At 40.5% G+C, this 19,137-nt stretch overlaps 2 protein-coding genes across 2 annotated transcripts; one reads left to right on the top strand and one right to left on the bottom strand.

Annotated features, from left to right (window-relative positions):
- Positions 1-466: 466 nt before the first annotated feature.
- SELENOP (selenoprotein P) lies at positions 467-9,330 on the bottom strand. The gene is made up of 5 exons (XM_058178561.1): positions 9,253-9,330; positions 6,551-6,791; positions 5,406-5,618; positions 3,779-3,917; positions 467-1,892 (listed from the first exon to the last, which is right to left on the bottom strand). The coding sequence occupies exons 2-5, from the start codon at positions 6,769-6,771 to the stop codon at positions 1,671-1,673; spliced, it is 795 nt and encodes a 264-aa protein (XP_058034544.1). The 5' UTR covers positions 6,772-6,791; positions 9,253-9,330; the 3' UTR covers positions 467-1,670.
- Positions 9,331-13,789: 4,459 nt separating this feature from the next.
- On the top strand, positions 13,790-18,576 carry HPDL (4-hydroxyphenylpyruvate dioxygenase like). The gene is made up of 2 exons (XM_058178559.1): positions 13,790-13,859; positions 16,404-18,576. The coding sequence occupies exon 2, from the start codon at positions 16,453-16,455 to the stop codon at positions 17,689-17,691; it is 1,239 nt and encodes a 412-aa protein (XP_058034542.1). The 5' UTR covers positions 13,790-13,859; positions 16,404-16,452; the 3' UTR covers positions 17,692-18,576.
- The last annotated feature ends 561 nt before the right edge of the window (positions 18,577-19,137 follow it).

Genomic DNA, 19,137 nt, shown 5'->3' with positions numbered 1-19,137 from the left:
GGGGGTTATTTTAGCATATGCGCTCAAAAGCCCAATTGGGCTTATTATCAGGGGATGTCTTATTTTAGGGGAAACAGGGTAATCTTGAGGCAATCAGTCAGTATAGCCAAACTCATAGGATTGTTGTGAAAATAAACCAGATGGGAAAAACATGCATGTCACCTTATTGAGGGAGCCAGGGGACAGATATAGTTTTTTTAAAAATGAAACAGCAATTTCTTCTGAGTGAACTGCTGTTATCGAGAAAAGAAGTCAGTTAAAGGTTAAGCTTTTGCAAATATTTTCTAATCATGTTAACCACACTCAGATAATTCAGGGTCTTTGTGCAATTTTTTGGAAAGGCAAACAAGACATAAAGATCTAAAGTTGGAAGAATATCAGAAGATTTCGATAGGAACTCATGACTGGAATAATTTTTCAATTTGGTACCCGAAGCAAAAACTGTTTTGGTCATATTTATTTGTGCATGTGTTTTAAATAAAAGACTTTGCTTTAATTTGTAATGCTTCTGATCCATTAAGATATTGAAAATGAAGATTTCAAATGCAATTTTGGATAGTTTATTTCCACCAGAATGCAGTATTATTTTTTACTCAGTACATGATGTATCCATTTTCATTACTTTTGCCAATATGTCAAGAATAAACTTTCTTCATCAGTTCATCTCATAATGCTCTGTCTCTTAATTGAGCTTCACTCCAAACCTCCTGACTACGTACGGTGCAATGTATATAGAAGCAAGTAACATTTCTGTAAACCCAGTTAATTACATTTTATTCTCTTGATTCTGGCAAGAATCTAGGAACACCACATAAATCACAATCCTCAAATTAGCCATCCAGGTCCATGGATGTTAATTTGCCAAATTTATTTCCATTGCCCTCACTTAGTCTGTCACCCTTCCTCAAATCCTAATTCTGATCCTCATCCCATCTTTCCATTTTAGCTAACTACTTTTCTGAACAGTTTCAGGCTGCAGTGACTGCAATATTTAGGTTACACTGCATACTTCATTGAGTGCAGAAAAGTAGGAAATGTAAAGGTGGGGAATCAAAACTGATTTCCCAGCAGAAGACTAAGTGCATACAGACGTAGACATTAGATAATCGATAGAAGAGAATATTTGTAGCTCAGGATTGAACTGTGGTGTCCTTGGTACTCTCTGCGCTTTGAGGTTTTTTTACGGATGTTTCATTACCAAACTAGGTAACATCACAAGGACTTCCAATTGCAGCCAGTGCTATCTTGGAAATTCTGGAAGCTCAAGTCCACATATCTTAAAGCTGCTGAGGTTGAGAAACATGTCCTAGAAGATAGGTGTGGCAGTGAGAAATACCAATCTGCGCTTCCACAAAATAGCCTTCTGAGAGACAATGTCTGAAACGTCTAACTGTTCAACTTATGGGCTCGGCCCTTCCATTAAATCACTTGCGTTCAGGTTAATTATTGGTTACACCACAATGAAACAAAACCTATTATAGATTAATATGATGTTTGTCCCTCTGGAAATAATTTGGTATACTCTTACTGTGAGCAAACATGGAACCATTCCTTCCTGAGATGTGTAAATTTACTCCTTAGCTATTTTTTATATTGCTCGCTTAATTTTTTTTTAGTGTAATGTTTTGGAGTTCCTAATAGTTGAGAGCTTATTTCCATACTGTAGCCATTTAGTGAGATTCACTTTTGTGGTGGTTAACTGAATGGTTTTGAGAATGGAGGGATGGTTGGGCTGTGTTAATTCCCCCGTGATGGGAATGGCTCTGGACTAGGTGTTTGAAGTTAGGCGCTTCTTGATTTTTCTTTTCAGGCTGACTTTTCAAAACTTCCAGGCTCTTCACTTTGTCTCCTGGAGCCTCAGTTGTCATCTGAGTACTTGCTGTGTTATTCACCTGTGAAATAGCAATAAGTTCTGATATATTATGAGATGCACTTAAGATGAAGCAAGATGGCACAGTTTAAGGGTGAAAGAAAATGACATAGTGTATATTATAATGAAGGGATCTACTTGCTGTATGTTTACATTTAGTATGAACAAATATACTAACTGCCAAAGTGAATTAGTTTTGCAGAATACGTTATCAGTAATCTAGCTAGCAAATATAAATTATTATTCTGGTGACTCGCTCAAGGCAATTCTCATTTTAAATTTAAATTTAAAATTCTCATTTTAAGAAAGTGGTTTTAAAAAGTAAGAATCTTATACCTAGGTGATAAGACTATGGATTTTACACATAATGGATTTAAACAATTTGCTCAACTGTTTTATCTCTGCTTCGTAGACTATGACCTAGTTGGCTGGATTTGCCTAACAAGCTAAGATACAATGAAACCACATTTTGATTTGGCACAATTGAACTCGGTCATTATGGCAGAAGATACAAGTAAAGTTCCACAATACATGTCACAGGAAGGAAGGACAATGAGTGCAAGATCATTTGTATTTTAATACAAATATCTACTACTTAATAGATTTCTCTCTTCCCAAAGCATTTTTGTTTTGTTATGTTTACTTCCTATGTTAGATAGACAAATAAAGACCAGGTGTGCAGAGAGATAACCTGCAGGTTGGCATGTCCTTTAGCCTTGACCATCATTACATGCTCTTCAACCTGATTTATAACTCCTACTCCTACTCCTACTTATAATACAGTGGGTATTGATATAGCATGATGTGCAAATCAAGTCAACTGCTTTTTTTTTTTTTCAGCAGTCATGGTTAACCAAAGTATAGCTTAACACAATGTGTGGATTCAGCCAATATGTAACACAAAGAGACCTGGATGTAAATAATTAAATCTGGGCCCTTTCTATGTCGCTGGCTCTAAAATTATTCTTTCAGATCCTTCAGCTCCGTTCCTCATATTACACTTAAAGATACAGTTGAAATTTTCCAGTTTTGCTTGTTCTCGTATACTGCAAAATATGAAACATGCCTTCCCTTTTACTGTATTTCTTTCATCCTCATTGTATAAAATGAGGCTTGTATAAAATGAGTGCACTCGGAGGCTTCAGTTAGTCCAGAATGCAGCTGCGCGGGTGATAGAGGGAGCTTCGCGTAGCTCCCACGTAACACCGCTCCTGCGCAGACTGCACTGGCTACCTGTGGCCTTCCGAGTGCACTTTGTTACGACCTTTAAAGCGCTCCATGGCTTAGGGCCTGGGTACTTACGGGATCGCCTGCTGTTACCATATGCCTCCCACCGACCCGTACGCTCTCACAGAGAGGGACTTCTCAGGGTGCCGTCCGCCAAACAATGTCGGCTGGCGGCCCCCAGAGGAAGGGCCTTCTCTGTGGGGGCTCCCACACTTTGGAACGAGCTTCCCCAGGCTTCGCCAAATACCTGACCTTCGGACTTTCCGCGAACTGAAGACATACCTTTTATTATTAGGCCGCTGACTTAAATTTAAATTTAAATTTAAATTTAAATTATAAATTTTATCGATTTTAAATTTTCTACTAATTTTAAATGGGGTTTGGTTTTATAAATTTTAAAGTTCTAGGCTAATTATAATAAGTTTTTTAACTCGTATTTTAAATTGTATATTGGGGTGTTTGTATTTTATTGTTGCCTGTACACCGCCCTGAGTCCTTCGGGAGAAGGGCGGTATAAAAATCAAATAAAATAAATAAATAAATAAATAAATAAAATGTGCAATCAGAAAACTTGGAGAATTCTTAAGTATAAAAAAAAGAAAAGAAAAGCTGAGCAAGTATAAAATGTCCTGCTTAAATGGGAGAGCTGCAGAGAGAGAGAGAGAAGACTTCAGTTCTTACCTCCTGGCTGCTGTTCAGATAATACCAGGAACAATTGCCACAATAGTCTTTGCGGGATGTGTAGCGCACAGCTGCCTCAACATATGGTAAGTGCAGAAAACTGTATGGCAACTGGATGTGGAAAGTGAGCTTCCTGCACCTGCAGAGTCCAGATGCCATGGAAAAAAAGTGCAAGAAGTTTGTTTCGGGACACTTGAGGATCCATCCATGCATGACCAGAATATAATTTGGCTGAGCTTACATTTTTATCAATGACAAAATGAGAAGAAACGGTCCCTCTCCAAAGTCAAGGAACATGCCTCTTGCTTTCTTCCCTCTACTGTATGTGCTCTATAGACCAGGGGTCAGCAACCCGTGGCTCTGGAGCCGCATGTGTGGCTCTTTCATCCTCTGCTACAGCTCCTTGTCACCGGTCGGCACCATAATTTTGAGAGGACCTTCTGGTTGGGGGGGATCACGGCGCACCAGGAAGAGACTGTATGGCAAGGGATAGGTTTTCCAGTCAGCTCCACAATTGATAGGACTTTCAGTTAGGACAGGTAGAGGAAAAAGGATGCCACGCTAAGTGGAGTCTCTATGGTGGGGGAACCGGACTTCTGATCAGCTCCAGAACTGAATGGGGGGCTTCCAGTTAGGACCTTTGTGGCTCTTTGAGTGTTTAAGGTTGCCGACCCCTGCTATAGACAGTTGTTTTGCTTTTAAGTTTTAGACTAGTCAGTTCCTTTCAGCCCCCACTGTAGAATATGTAGAAGATGACCAGGATGAGCCCAAGGGAGGGGCCAAACACATCATGTCTTGAGTCTCTGCATGCCTGCAAGAAATCTAAGTCCAGCCCACCTTTTGAATGCCTTTTTATCTCTGCATTTCCCTTGTCTGTTAGTTGGTCAGACTCTTGTTGAGAGCTTAAGCTTGCAATAAATCTTTATATTCATTTAAACTGCCTGAATCTCCTGGGCTTGACAGAATCTGTTCTGACCTAGGCTTCCCCAAAAAGCACGAAGCAGAATCCTGGTCCTGACAAAACCCCTTTTATTAAACAAACAGCAAATTCCTCTCATTCACCTTCAGCAAAGTCTTTCACGGGAGAATTTACAGTCACAGACCTTATCTGGCTTGGAGAGCTGCCAGGCCGATATCTTCAAAACTTGGCAAAGAGTCTCGGAGAGTCACAAACCAATTAGGCAAATTAATTGTCTCCTGCAAACTCCACTCCCCTTTCGCTCCTCTTTTATTCCTTCTGGGAGGGGCCATTCATTGTCCACCTGTGGCCTTACTCCCAAGTCAACCCTTGTTCTTTAGTTGTTCCCTTCGTCTGGCAGCTCTGTGCATGCACACACTGGGGACAGACTCCAGCTATTCATCTGCCTCACTGATGTCTGACTCTGAAGGTAGCTGATAACTGGCATCCCCCGCTGGCCCCCGCTGTGCCTCCGACACAGAGCCCTCATCAGAGCTTTCCCTGGACTCCAGAACTGGCCAATTTTCCTTCCCAACCTCCTCACTATCCAAATCTGCTGCCAGCTCTCCTGGCCGCTGGCAGGCCACAACAGAATCCAAGAGTGTTATAATCATGTTGTATATGCATATCCACTTGAATGGCTTCTTCCCTGTATCAAGTACCACCAACCTGTCATATATCAGAAAGTCATCCTTGTTGCCCTGTAGAATTTGCCAGACATCAGGTTCCAGGATTTGTTGCTGGTAAACTGGAATGCCTTTGGGAGCATGTCTTTTGAGCTCCCAATACATTGCCCTGGAGGAAGGGGTTTTTTCATTCACAATCATGAAACTGACATTGGCCATGCCATCGCCAGACAATTTCTCTCGCAAGCTGCCAAGGCTGGTTGTAAAAAGAGCAATAAATAACATTTAGGAAATGACATGCACAGATGTAATTCCCAGCCTCCCCACCATCACTAATAGTGGAAATTCAGGTGTGTTGGACTCCAAATCTCATCGTTGGTTACGAATTATGACTGTTGATATCCAAGACATCTTGAGGCATTAAAAGGTAAAGGTAAAAGTAAAGGTTCTCCTTGAACGTATGTGCTAGTTGTTCCTGACTCTAGGGGGCAGTGCTCATCTCCGTTTTAAAGCCAAAAAGCCAGCGCTGTCCGGAGGCATCTCCGTTGTCATGTAGTCAGCATGATTAAATGCCAAAAGCGCAGGGAACGGTGTTATCTTCCCACCAAAGATGGTCCCTATTTTTCTACTTGCATTTTTTATGTGCTTTCGAATGGCTAGGTTGACAGAAGCTGGGACAAGTAACGGGAGCTCACCCCATTACATGGTATTGGGAATTTGAACTGCTGAACTGCTGACTTTTCGATCGACAAGCTCAGCATTTTAGCCACTGAGCCACCTAATCCCTTGAGGCATTAGGAGGGATAAATTAGGAAGGATGCTTTTATAATTTGGAATAAAATCTCTAGAGCAAGAGACACCACTTCATTTTATTTCTCATTAAATGGCCTGTTATTACAGCTGAAAGTTTTTAGAGATATCTGAATGCACATTATGCAGTATTGAAATTCATGAATTAAACTATGGCCATTCTTCTTTGTATATCACATCTTGCATATTACAACCATGGGATGATTTTATATTTCACTGAACAGGAATTGATGAAGAATCAGTCTTTTCAACAGTTTAATTAATGCTGAGTTCAGTTCAGTATTTTCTGCAGAAACCTTATTGCCCGAGATGTGGTTTCTGTTTAGGCACTTTTTATAACTCTTGAAGCAAACAACCTGCTCTATGGGCAGAACTCACCTGGCTGCTTGCGTGAGACAGAACTGTCAGCTGGCCTTCAAAAGGACCACCACTGTCACCTGGCCCTCCATTCCAACCATTGGATCTATGCCATTTACCTTCCAAAGTGGGGCCGGTTGGCATATTCTGGTTTGGTTCTCAACCACAACCCCTTCTGCTACTGTAGCAGCAATCACCAGTCCCAGCAGCAAGGCTTTTGTGGTCGGGGGCAAGAAGCCCATCCCGACTACTTCCCCTTAGCCTATAAGAAAAGACAGCAGATTTAAGGATCTTTTCCAGAAAAATCACTTTCCATTGTCTACTTTGCATCACAGAAAATAAGCAATGCTATCCCATTATGCAGTGGAGTTGTGACTTTAGTATTATATTGATGGTTGCAACCTGGGTGTTTGAGAGAAAGATTCCAACAGGCCTTCTATCTCATCTACTATAGCTTTTATCACTTCAGAGTTACTTCAAGCCAGCTGCTCTGTGCATGAAACCATTGATGCACTGAATGTTTTGCAAATCCCTAGAACATCTGTATCAACTCATCGTGATGTTTCCTTTTGGGCACAGTGCAGAAAAGAAATAAGAAATAGTATGGAAAAGAAATTAAAGATATGCGATAAAACAAAAGAAGATGACATGTAACTATATCCGAGTTATACCATTATATTTACTACACCTTCTATACTTACGGGAGAAAGGGAAAGAGAGAGGGAGAGGAGTACTAAAAGAATGGGAATATAAAGGTGAGAAATGAACTCAATTGGTCATACCAAAAAAAAAAAGAGGTTTGAAAAAATATGGAGGAAAATTACATGGGTTGAGGAGTGGAAGTGAAAGAAAATGGTGGTTAGATGTAGCCAGGGGTGAAATGCTCCCAGTTCGGACCGGATCGCCCAATCTGGTAGCAATGGCAATGGGTGGTTCGGAGAACCGGGATTTTTGCAAAAATCCCTCCCCCCCACCCCCCGCTTAGCTGAGCCACGTGATCATCAGAGGTTGTTTTTTTTTAACTTTTAAAAGCATTTTTTCTTCGGCTGAAAAAATGCTTTTAAAAGTAAAAAAAAAGCCTCTGATGATCATGCGGCTTAGCTGGGATCGTCAGAGGCTTTTAAAACCTCTTCAGCTGAAAAGGTTGTAGAAAAAATGCTTTAAAAATTTTTTTTTTAAAAGTTGGCCATGCCCACCTAGTCTCATTATCCCCCCCACCAAGCCATACCCACAGAACCGGTAGTAACAAATTTTACATTTCACCGGTGGATGTAGCTGATAAGATCAGAAAAAGCCTTCTCTGAAGCTTTTTTCATTCATTTCCCATTAACATGCTGACAAGCAAAATTTTGGTCTACCAAAAAGCAGTGCTGCACTTCTCAAATATTTTATCATTTTCATTTGTATCCTTTAATCAAAACTGAGCTCCTTCCTTTGTCCCTTTTATCTGTTAAGTTTAGAAGTTACATTTCTATTGAGTGAAACCGATGTTCAGAATTCTAGGAAATAACTCTGGGGCTTTAAGCAATAGACTTGGGTCTCACATGTTTAGCTTAATAAAAGTCCTGATTTCATGAAAAAAAAAATAGGATACATCACAAATAACAGAAACGCAATCAAAGAGTGCAAATAAAAAGCCCAATATTTATTTAGATTGCCTCTGTTCCTAGAAAAGAGACAATGTAGGAAGATAAAATTCTTTAGCTGAACCAGAGTTAATCTCTTACTTTGGACAAATTAAACAATTTTCTTTGCCAAAAGTCTTCTACTACTATCAGCCAGACATAATGTCTGGAGCATTATCTGTAGCTCTATTACAAACAGCAATGTTGACATGCCCAGTAACCATTTACAGTGTTTTCCTTTCCCCACCTACCTGACGCTCTACAACCTGTCTGCAATACCCACTATTGGTCTAACATTCCTCATCCCTTCAAACATGCTCTTTGTCTCTTCCTGCACTCAAGAAAATAATCTTGAGAGGGCAGGATGCAACGCTCAGAAAATACGTATGAAAAAACCTATTATGTTTTCCTGCTGAGGATTCAAAACCTGTTACACTCTTAACCATTGAGGTCATCTGATGGAAATCCCAAAGGTGCTTTACAAAAAGCAACTGGACTTTTTTTTGTGGGGGAGGGTGTTCTTCCTCTTGAAAACGTTTTGCTTCTCATCCATGAAGCCAAAAAACTAACAAAGCCCAGTTGCCTTTTGAAAAGCATCTTTGGGGCAACCATAACCTGGATGATTGAGAATCTCTGTAGATAGTTTAATGGAAAGTGATGTGGTATCAAAGTTGTGCCCTTCAGGAGCAAGTCAAGATGTTGACTAGGACACAATTGTACTTTTTTACTTCTTAATTTACGTTCTCCTACCTACCCCATTATTCATTTATTTATATTTTATTTATATTTATTTATTTATTTGTCAAGCATATATAAGATCAGGTAAAAGTATAAACATAATTTGAATACGCTTATGCAGATCTCTTAGGAAGGGAGTGAGGTCAACAGTAGACAAACTAAGGTTAAAGTTCTGGGGATTTAGGGAAGAAACCACAGTCAGGTAGTACATTCCAGGCATTGACCACTCTGTTACTGAAGTCATATTTTCTGCAATCATATTCATAGTGGTAATCTTTCTTAGTGAACCAATCGAAAATCCTTAATCATCTGCAGAAATTAAATACCATATATAGAATTCCAAACAAGGTCATACGCTACCTTTTCTCTGGTGAATCTTGCTGTTGTTCTGCTCCGTCCACTGAGAAACCTGGGACTCTCCTGATGTTTGCTCTGATGGGTCTAACCTCCCAACTCTGCAGTGACCCCTGGTGTAGGTTAATTTTCATTCCAGATCTCTCCACCCAGAAGGGGTTGGGAGAAAGGAAATAACTGGGGAAGAGCCAACTACAGGCGTGTCCCTAGAGATATTCATAGGATTAGGCTTTGTACTTACCACTGCCTGCCTCCCAGCTGTACTTGTTTTTTCTCCCAGACTTATCACACACAGAAGTGAAAGAAATACTGTGCAGCACCAGGCAGTGTATGTAAGAAAATAAAGCTTTGAAGGAGGGCAGCAACTACTTCCTAATATTTTCCAATATATGAAGAAAAATGCTAAGATATGTTAACCATCCTCACTATGAAGCAAAGGAGGCACCTGTTATAAATGTTTCAGAAAAGGCAGTTTGTCTAGCAGAACATTGTCATGTGGACATTTTATTCCAGGTGCAAGTATAAAAATAACCCTGCCTGATGAAAAAAATCTGTAGGGCAGGAAAACATATATTTTTTTATTATTACATTTATTGACCACCCATCTTACCACAGTGTAACTCTAAAACGAATCAATAAAAAAGCCCCTTTCCTTTGCATTCCAAGTTCTTGTTTCCTCTGAAACATTTGGAGAGGCAGATGGAATACTGAATAATTCTAAAATCCTGTAACTGCAGCATATAATTCCATCTATTTCTAATAATGAAGAAATAGTGTAGTTCCTTTGGAGCCAAAACAACACCACCTAGGCATAAAAAAATTATGCTTCCGTGTGAAGATCAGGCAGGTTTTCTCTTCGTTGGGTTTCTACAAATTCCTAAAGACTGAGCCTCCTTGGAGAGACTTTTTCTGATTTGAGGAGTTGCCATCTTTTATCTTCTTCCTATTCTTGTACTAGTGATGTGTTTTTATTTTGGTTTCTGATAAGTGAGATTACATCAGCATATAGATAAAATTAATTTGCTGAGTCCCAAAGCAGCAGAGCCTATTGTCTTCATACCATGCTTCAGAACATGCTTCAGTTTTTCAGAAACATCCAATCTGGCCACATCTGGAAAACAGATATTGCATATTTTCTTGTGCTATCTAAGCTGGTACATTTACTACTCATCATCATAGTAAATTGAAGTGACTCTCTACTAGGCACCATCCTACACTGAAAAATCATTTCTTAATACTCTGAGTGCTGCTTGATTCTAAAATCTACTAAAGCTAGAGTCTCTGAAATACTCAAAGATTTGTTTCGTTTTGGTAGAGCAAACTATGTGAACTCAGGCACCAGTGGTCAGTTTCAAAATTTTTTACTACCGGTTCTGTGGGTGTGGCTTGGTGGACGTGGCATGGCTTGGTGGGTGTGGCTTGGGCATGGCATGGCTTGGTGGGCGTGGCTTGGTGGCAGGGGAAGGATACTGCAAAATCTCCATTCCCACCCCACTCCGGGGAAGGATACTGCAAAATCCCCATTTCCTCCTGATCGGCTGGGACTTGGGAGGCAGATGGGGCAAGGCCAGTCAGAATTTTTACTACCAGTTCTCCAAACTACTTAAAATTTCCGCTACCAGTTCTCTAGAACTGGTGAGAACCTGTTGAAACCCACCTCTGTCAGTCATTATAGTCAGAAATCAATGCTTTATGGTTTAGTGCAGTGTGTGATTCCAGTCCAAAGATGGCTAGTTGGTGCAGAGAATCAAGCTGAATTGGCCTTGAAAGTCTATTATTTTATTTTTAGGGTATTATTCAACTGGAGAACAGTAACATACAAAACAAATAAAGTGAATATTGGTTGTGGTTTGCATGACATGCTTCACGACAAACTTGGCTACTGCATGCACAACACCATTTACTTGCTCTATGTATACATCTTTAATATATTTGTTTAAATCCCAAAGTATGTCATTCTAAATTATTTTAACATAATTGAAATAATTTATAGTGCTAGAGGAATATTATCATGTGAATACAGCCATTGAGGAAGTATTTATTTTACGGTCATTTTATTGGAGCTCTTAGATACTAACTTCTGTAACCCATCCTGGCTTCAGTCATTTGAAACTTTTAAATAAATAAAGTCCTCACCAGTAATTGGGATTGGGAAGTCTATCACTAAACGACACGGATTAAGGAGCAATGTCATTGGACCATGTAAATTTATGATTGCAGTTCTGGCAGTCCCAGTTGCGATCCTTAGGCAAATCCTGTGCAGTTGCAATGTCCTGTGCTCCCATGATTGGCAAGAACCGAGGTGGTGCAGTGGTTAGAGTGCAGTACTGCAGGCTACTTCAGCTGACTGCTAGCTGGAGTTCAGCAGTTCAAATCTCACCAGGCTCAAGGTTGACTCAGCCTTCTATCCTTCCAAGGTGGGTAAAATGAGGACCCAGATTGTTGGGGGCAATATGCTGACTCTGTAAACCGCTTAAAGAGGGCTGTAAAAGCACTATGAAGTGGTATATAAGTTCAAGTGCTATTGCTAAGTGCTATTTGCAACCTCCTGATGGCTTCCCCATTGACTCTGGTTGTTGAAAATTCAACTTTGGGAACAACTATAATCACAGCTCAGCTTTTCTCCAAGTGTGCTCACTCAGTTCAGTGTATGCTAGGATCTCTCATCTGCAGATGAAATACTCATTGCCAGCATCTTATTATCTAGAAAGTGTAAAAAGATCAAGAGTCAAAAGCAATAATGGGTGAAATTATTAAGCAACAACAGATCCAAAAGTGCCTTTAAAAATAAATGCTTAAAGGAGATTAGGGGGTCAGAATTATGTTACCACCAAGTCTCATAATCCAGAGATTTATGCAAGAAAGCAGTGGCATCTGCTCTTAAAGGAACAACAGGCTCATAGATTTATTTGTGAAGTAATAGTGAAGCAAATTTACCAGTAGAATATTCTGAGATTAAAGTTACAGGTAGCCCCCAATTTATAACTACAATTGGAAACAGAATTTCTGTTGTTAAGCAAGGCAATTGGTTAAATGAAAAATATGACTTTTTTCTATGGTTAGTAAGTGAATCACTGCAGTTATTAATTGAATCATGGGATTATTAATCAAATTCAGCTTCCCTGATTTACTGCTTGTCAGAAGCTGAGCAGATCGCAAATGACAATCTATGGCACTGAAACATTGCAATTGTCTAAATAAATACCCATTGCCAAGCACTCTAATTTTGATTACATGGCTGTGGGGAGGTTGTGACTGTTGTGTGAGGAGTGGTCATAAGTCTTTTTTTCAATGCTGCTGTAACTTTGAACAGCTGCTAAATGAATGGTTGGAAATCCAGAACTACCTGTGTTAGAATTCATAATAAGAGCCGCAGTGGTGCTGTAGTTAGAATGCAGTTCTGCAGGCTACTTCTGCTGACTGCTGGCTGCCTGCAATTCGAGTCTCACTGGCTCAAGGTTGACTCAGCCTTCCATCCTTCCGAGATTGGTAAAACAAAGACCTAGATTGTTGGGGGCAATATGCTGACTTGTAAACCACTTAGAGAGGACTGTAAAGCACTATGAAGTGATATATAAGTCTAAATGCTATTGCGATTGCTAGGATTCAGTGCAGATCATGAGAATGACCACTAGATGGTAACAGAGTACCAAAATCTCTTTGCTGCCATCTAGTAACCCTAGGCTTTTTGCAGTCGAGATCAGGCAGTCCTCCACATTCATCATTCTCTTCCTCATCGGAGGTTTAACCAGGGGTGAAATTCAGCAGGTTCTGACAGGTCCTGGAGAACTGGTAGCAGAAATTTTGAGTAGTTCAGAGAACTGGCAAATATCACCTCTGGCTGGTCCCAGAATGGGGTGGGAATAGAGATTATGCAATATCCTTCCCCCAGGAGTGGGGAGGGAATGGGGATTTTGCAATATCCTTTTCCTGGAGTGGGGTGGGAATGGAGATTTTGCAGTATCCTTCGCCTGGAATGGGGTGGGAATGGAGATTTTGCAGTATCCTTCGCCTGGAGTGGGGTGGGAATGGAGATTTTGCAATATCCTTCCCCTGGAATGAGGTTGGAATGGAGATTTTGCAGTATCCTTTCCCTGCCACGCCCACCAAGCCACGCCCAAATAACCGGTAATAAAAAAAAATGAATTCCCCCATTGGTTTAAGCCCTGGAGGAATACAGACACCTGTCTTTTAAAGTTAATTTTCAAGATTAAAAAGTACAAGCCAGTCTTCTTCCAAGAGAGAGCAGGCGCGTGCCTTGCCTCACACAGCGCCTCATGCTTTCTTTCTGTTTTCTAATTGAAATCTGAAAAGAAGGAGCGGTGGGGGTGGGGGAAGCTTAGAGGCAAGGCTCAGGATAGCCCCGGATCATCCAAATCCATTAAAATGCAGTTGCAACTGTCTTTAGGCGCAAACCCATCCTCGAACATCTTCCGCTTCCGTCCGTGCTGCGGAGCTGCTACTTTTAAGGTCAAGTCAAGGTCGTGAAAAAGTTGGTGTTTTGCCGTGTTCTTCCCCCCAACCGCTCCCCCCCCCGCCGTTATAAATTCATTCCCGGCTGGAAGGAGAGAGAAGAATAACACGACGGGAAAAATAAGTCGTTCACAAATCAGGTGAGAGGCGAGGGAGTGGATGCAGGGAGTCTCTGTGCCGGGCGGCAGCAGATGGAATCAGCGCGCGGCAGGGCGCCCGATGGGGAAGCGGTAGGAAAAGAGGAAATAATTACGCTGCCGAGTAAAAAGAGTACGAGTAAAAAACAAGCAATCCTTGTTTTTTCGAGTGAGAATGAGGAGTTGGGAGTGGAATGGTTTGGAATCTCAGAGGTCTCCAACCTGGGCAACTTTCAGCCTGGCGGACTTCAACTCCCAGAATTCCCCAGCCAGCTTTGCTGGCTGGGGGATTCTGGGAGTTGAAGTCCACCAGGTTGAAAGTTGCCCAGGTTGGTGACCCTTGGTTTGGATAAAACATGCCTCTTAGATTTATTGCAAGTTGGGGGGGAACCCTCTCTCTTTTTGCAACTTGTTCTCTTGAGAAAACATGTTTTATTTTTAAAGCTAAAGGAACAGGTATCGGAAGTATTTTAAAACACAACACTTTTTAATCTTTCATCTCTTCTCCCGGATCGTTCTAAACAACTTGAAAGGCAACATGCTTGTGGAGAAAACTCTTCTTTTTAAAGCAGCAGGTTTTTTATTTATTTCTTACTTGTAAGTAAGCCCAGAACCTGTTTTCCTCAAACAGTCCGAGAAATAGTTAACTCTAAAGAAAGTAAACCAACATCAAGTAATATGACCAAATAAAAGTAATATTTAAAATGACAATTTTATTGCACTGTGCTAGGACAGAGCCACACATCACTGCCCATTTCCTGGAGAGCTTCTTGAAGATGACTATATTCTTCACTATCATCATATTCTTCACTATATTCTTCACTATCATCACAACCCCCCACTACTTTTTGGTTCATTGCGTATCTGAAGAAAGTGTAACTGTATGAGGAGAAGCTTCAAGCCAGGAAGATAGCCATGAAAGATCACTGGTCTCAATGGAGGTGACATGATGTGAGGAACTTCCAAACCAACCATCTGGCCCAAAAACACGACAGTTTCAGCATTTCAGTCTGGAGGATTATATTTAGTACAATTTCAGATATATGCCTCTGAACAAGAAATCAATTGGCTCAGCCGCAGAACATAAAATGAGGGCATTGGGATCGCATAGCCCTGAGCTGCATAAAGGGATCCTGTAGGATGTGAATCTGTAGTTTAGAGTCAGAGCAGCTTCTGATATTTGCTTTAAGATACATAGCACGAGATCATGTCTGACTGATTCTAGAGGGGTGCAACGGCCTCTTATGGAAAAAAACCCAGTTTTTGATCAATAAAATGGTTCCAACAGAGATAAATATATTCTCTTATATACCAACGTGAAGTAAGGTTGAAGGATGGCTCAAAATAGTAGTGGAGAAATGAAATGAACCTAACAAATAAAATGGAGGTTACATTCTTTTCTTCCCTGTCTTTTAGAAGAGACCAGGGCCAAACCGGTTTCATCTATTTGCCTAATTCCATAGAATCCTCCTCACCAGCTGGCAGCACAGTCCAAGGACAGCCTTAGCAAAAAAATTTCAAAATTGCAGTTTTTCATCCTCTATCAGTTGATGACCTGAATATTCCGTCTTCCTTTGCCTAATAATAGAACTAATCCCAGTTATCCTGATAAGGACCTAGGATTTCCTGTCTTGTAGCACCCCCAACGTGTATTTATTTATTTATTTATTATTTAAATTTCTAGACCGCCCTTCTCCCGAAGGACTCAGGGTGGTTTACAGCCATATAAAAAACAGTATACAAACATTAAGATAATTAAAGAATATTTGCTTTCCTATTGTTCAAAGTCTCCCTTTCTTGCAAGCAAGAACAACCAATCCATGATTGGTTGTTATGTTCCTTCTTGACCGGATCCATGGCAAAGTGTACTTTTAAAAAGAATAAGCTTTACATAATAATATCCATGTTTTTCATATTGTCATATATAAAAACACACCATATCACTGTTCATGGATTTCTTTGGCTGCTTGGGGGTGGGCCCGAGTGGTGTAAATGTCCACACAGCAGGAGCCAAGACACTTTGTTCATAGCTGCTATGATAGTTTTGCTGTTTCGATGTTTCACCAATTGTGCATTCGGTTATCTCTGAATGTCCTGTTCCTCTCCTTTTCTAAAAGGAATATTCTGGGTTAGGACTAAAAAGTGAGCAAAAGGAATTTAAGACATAAGTTTTCTTTATTGTGATTGAAAACAGAATGTGGCTGCATCTTAAAGAATGGAAAGTGAATTGCTGGTTTTGGCAGGACAGAATGCCTGGACAAGTTCTTGCCATTTTCTTGGCAAGATTAATTGGAAGTAATTTGCCATTGCCTGCTTCTAGAGCTGAGAGAGTAGGATTGGCCCAAGGTTAATCAACTGGCTGTGTGCCTAAAGTGGGATTAGAACTAGTGTTTCTTTGTTTCTAGATCACTACACCAAACTGTCTCTCCCTATGAAATATGCAGACCTTTTATTGGTGCAATAGAACAGGGCCCAGTTTCAATTCAATTCTGGTCTGCCACTCCTATCTTAAGGTATTGATCTGGACTTTTTCTTTTTGTTTTGTAGATTTAATAGCAAAAGGATGTGTTGCAACTAACCAACCCCAAATTTCATAATGTCTGCTGTTCTGAAGCGGTTGTGTTATATTGGATTCCATGTTCTTCAGGGCCAACAGCTGGCAAGTCACCTGGTGCAAAGGTTTGGCTTCGAGCTGTTTGCTATACGGGAAGCTGAGAGGAAGAGGCAGCAGGCTTTCCGAAGAGGAGATGCTATTTTTGTTGTCAATGAAGAACGGGAGCAGACTGAGAACAAGTTTTCATCTTCAGATTTGCCTTCAGACTGCTATAAGCATCAAGGGATCCTGTATGATGTGAACCTGCAGTACAGAGTCAGTACAGCTTCCAATATTTGCTTTGAGGTAGAGGATGTCCCTGGAATCTCCCGAAATCTTCAAGAGAAAGGCTGTAAGATCCTTATTCCTCCCACCACTGAAGCAGATGAAAATGGCTTTGTTACTTACTCTGTAGTGATGTCCATTGTGGGCAATGTCAGCCATACTTTTCTTGATCGATCCCAGTATGGTGGGTCATTCCTGCCTGGTTTCTGTGAAGTTGAAGTTTCCCCCAAGAAATTCCAGAAGGAGAAGGAAACCATACATTTTGACCACATCACCTATGCCTGTCTGCAAGGTAGCTCACAAGCTGTGCTGAACTGGTACAAGCAGTGTTTTGGTTTCCAGCGCTTCTTCATCCACCATCAAGATGATGCTGCAGAAGGCTTTCGAATTCAGGGGGAAGGCATGGGCCTTCGTCTTACTGCCATGCAATACAGTGATGATCGGTTGTCACCCTTTGAGCCCGACTGTAAATTTGTTCTGGCTGAGTCACTGCCAAGGCAAAGGATGGGCCAGGTGGACACTTTTTTACAGCAGCATGAAGGAGCTGGCATCCAGCATGTGGCCCTTTGTACTACAGACATTGTAAGTACTGCTGCAGCCATGGCAAAGTCAGGAGTAAGCTTTTTCAAGCCACCCGTATCATATTACAATGAGAAAAGCAAAGAGGAGATGCAGCAAATTGGGCAAGATCTTCAGCTCCTGAAAGACTACGGCATCCTTTTTGATGCAACGATAGATGACAAAGGGCAGGACAACAGCCCTAGCCTGCTTGAGAAGCAATACCTGATGCAGATCTTCACTAAACCTCTTTTTACAGAGGAGACCTTCTTCATAGAACTCATTGAGCGTCATGGGGCTGCAGGTTTCGGTGAGGGAAATGTCCGTGCTCTTTGGAAATCTGTACAGGATTATATGGATCAGCAGCAAAGACCCAATCTACTCGAGAACGAAGCCTGACAGAAGGTTCTTTATGTTCTGCTCAGAGGCGCCTTGAACTGCGAGACGGGCAGCAAATAAATTTGATAAAGTATAGATAAATAATATAGCGCTGCCTCAGATTTGTTAACATAGGATTAATGCCCATGTTAGAACAAAGTATATGGACTGATTCGGTTCAAATATCTACTTGCATTTTGCATGGTCAATGCTGGTTTGGATTAAAGAGTGTCTAAGTGACCTGGAAACCATCTAATTAGAACCCATGCATGTTTGATGAGAACTGAAACCTGATCTTAGCAACACTGTGACAATAATATCACACTTGAAAGCACATAGTTTTTTGCCTTGCTAGTTGAACTACTGAATTGGTAATTGATTTTTCTTTAACAAAGTACAAAGGCCTAAGGGAATGGCTGTTATATTTTCCCTAGGAAGAGAGAAATGCTCACTCTATTAGAATAAATGACTGCTATCTGCAGAACATACCAGACTCCCAGTCTTTGGGACCATGGAGTTCAAATCTGAAAAGATGCAAAATTCCTGTTGCTTAACTACAGTATTCTTAGTGAAGAAAGTTACTAAGTTAGGTAAGAAAAAGTTTCAGTGAAAACAACCAAGCTCTGAAGACACAAAGAGCAAACTGTGGACTACATATTATCTTACTATTGGAAGAAAATCAGTTCTCTCTGTTCTTACCTACTTCAATCCTCTAAATATAGTGTTAACTGGTCAAACAAGAGGCAAGTGTATCTGTTAGCCACTCTCACATGAATCAGAACCTCTTTTTAACTATCAGAACACGGAACCACAGGGAATCTTTAGCATAGATCCAAGCATTTATATACAGATGGAATATAGCTATTATTATGCTATTTACACTCCTAAAAAGTGAAAAGAACCTGACTTAATCTTTATCTAATATGAAGAACTGTGAATAAATGTTGTGATTCTCAAAACATATTGCTAATAAATCTTAATATATGTCCAAAATTGGCTCAGTAGTTCTGTAGAGGGGCTCTTATTTCAGAATCCATTGAATATGAAGAGATTTACTCAGTTCATTTCTTTAGATGTTATTGGAAAGTATCCATGGTTTAATTAACTTAGTGGTTACTCCTATCAGTCACATCCACTTGCTGTTACTGAATGCTACTGAATGTTACTGAAAGTGGTGAGGTGGTAACTTGCGCTCTCTGTATATTTTCTAGCCCACAGATATCTACCATACCTATTTCTTGTCCAAATATTTGTTGGAGGTTCTTGAATATATTGCCTTGGATAGCAGAGTCATGTTTCTCCTTGTTAGAACAAGTGAAACAAATCACCTTAAAATACAGAATAGATTATAACTCCGTACACTGTATTTTGAGTGAAGAATCAGGGGGATCAGTTCACTTTTCAACCTCATTCTCATAAATTTAATAAGTTTTGAGAAAACAGCTAAAAATGGAAGCTCACAAGTTT

This window comes from Ahaetulla prasina, chromosome 3 (assembly GCF_028640845.1).
Source record: "Ahaetulla prasina isolate Xishuangbanna chromosome 3, ASM2864084v1, whole genome shotgun sequence".
Classification (NCBI taxonomy): Eukaryota; Metazoa; Chordata; class Lepidosauria; order Squamata; family Colubridae; genus Ahaetulla; species Ahaetulla prasina.
The sequence above is the reverse complement of the archived record's forward strand: the minus strand, read 5'-3'. Positions and strand labels throughout refer to the sequence as shown.

Excerpts from the sequence above, each read along its gene's own strand:
- HPDL (XM_058178559.1), top strand. The coding sequence starts at position 16,453 with ATGTCTGCTGTTCTGAAGCGGTTGTGTTATATTGGATTCCATGTTCTT.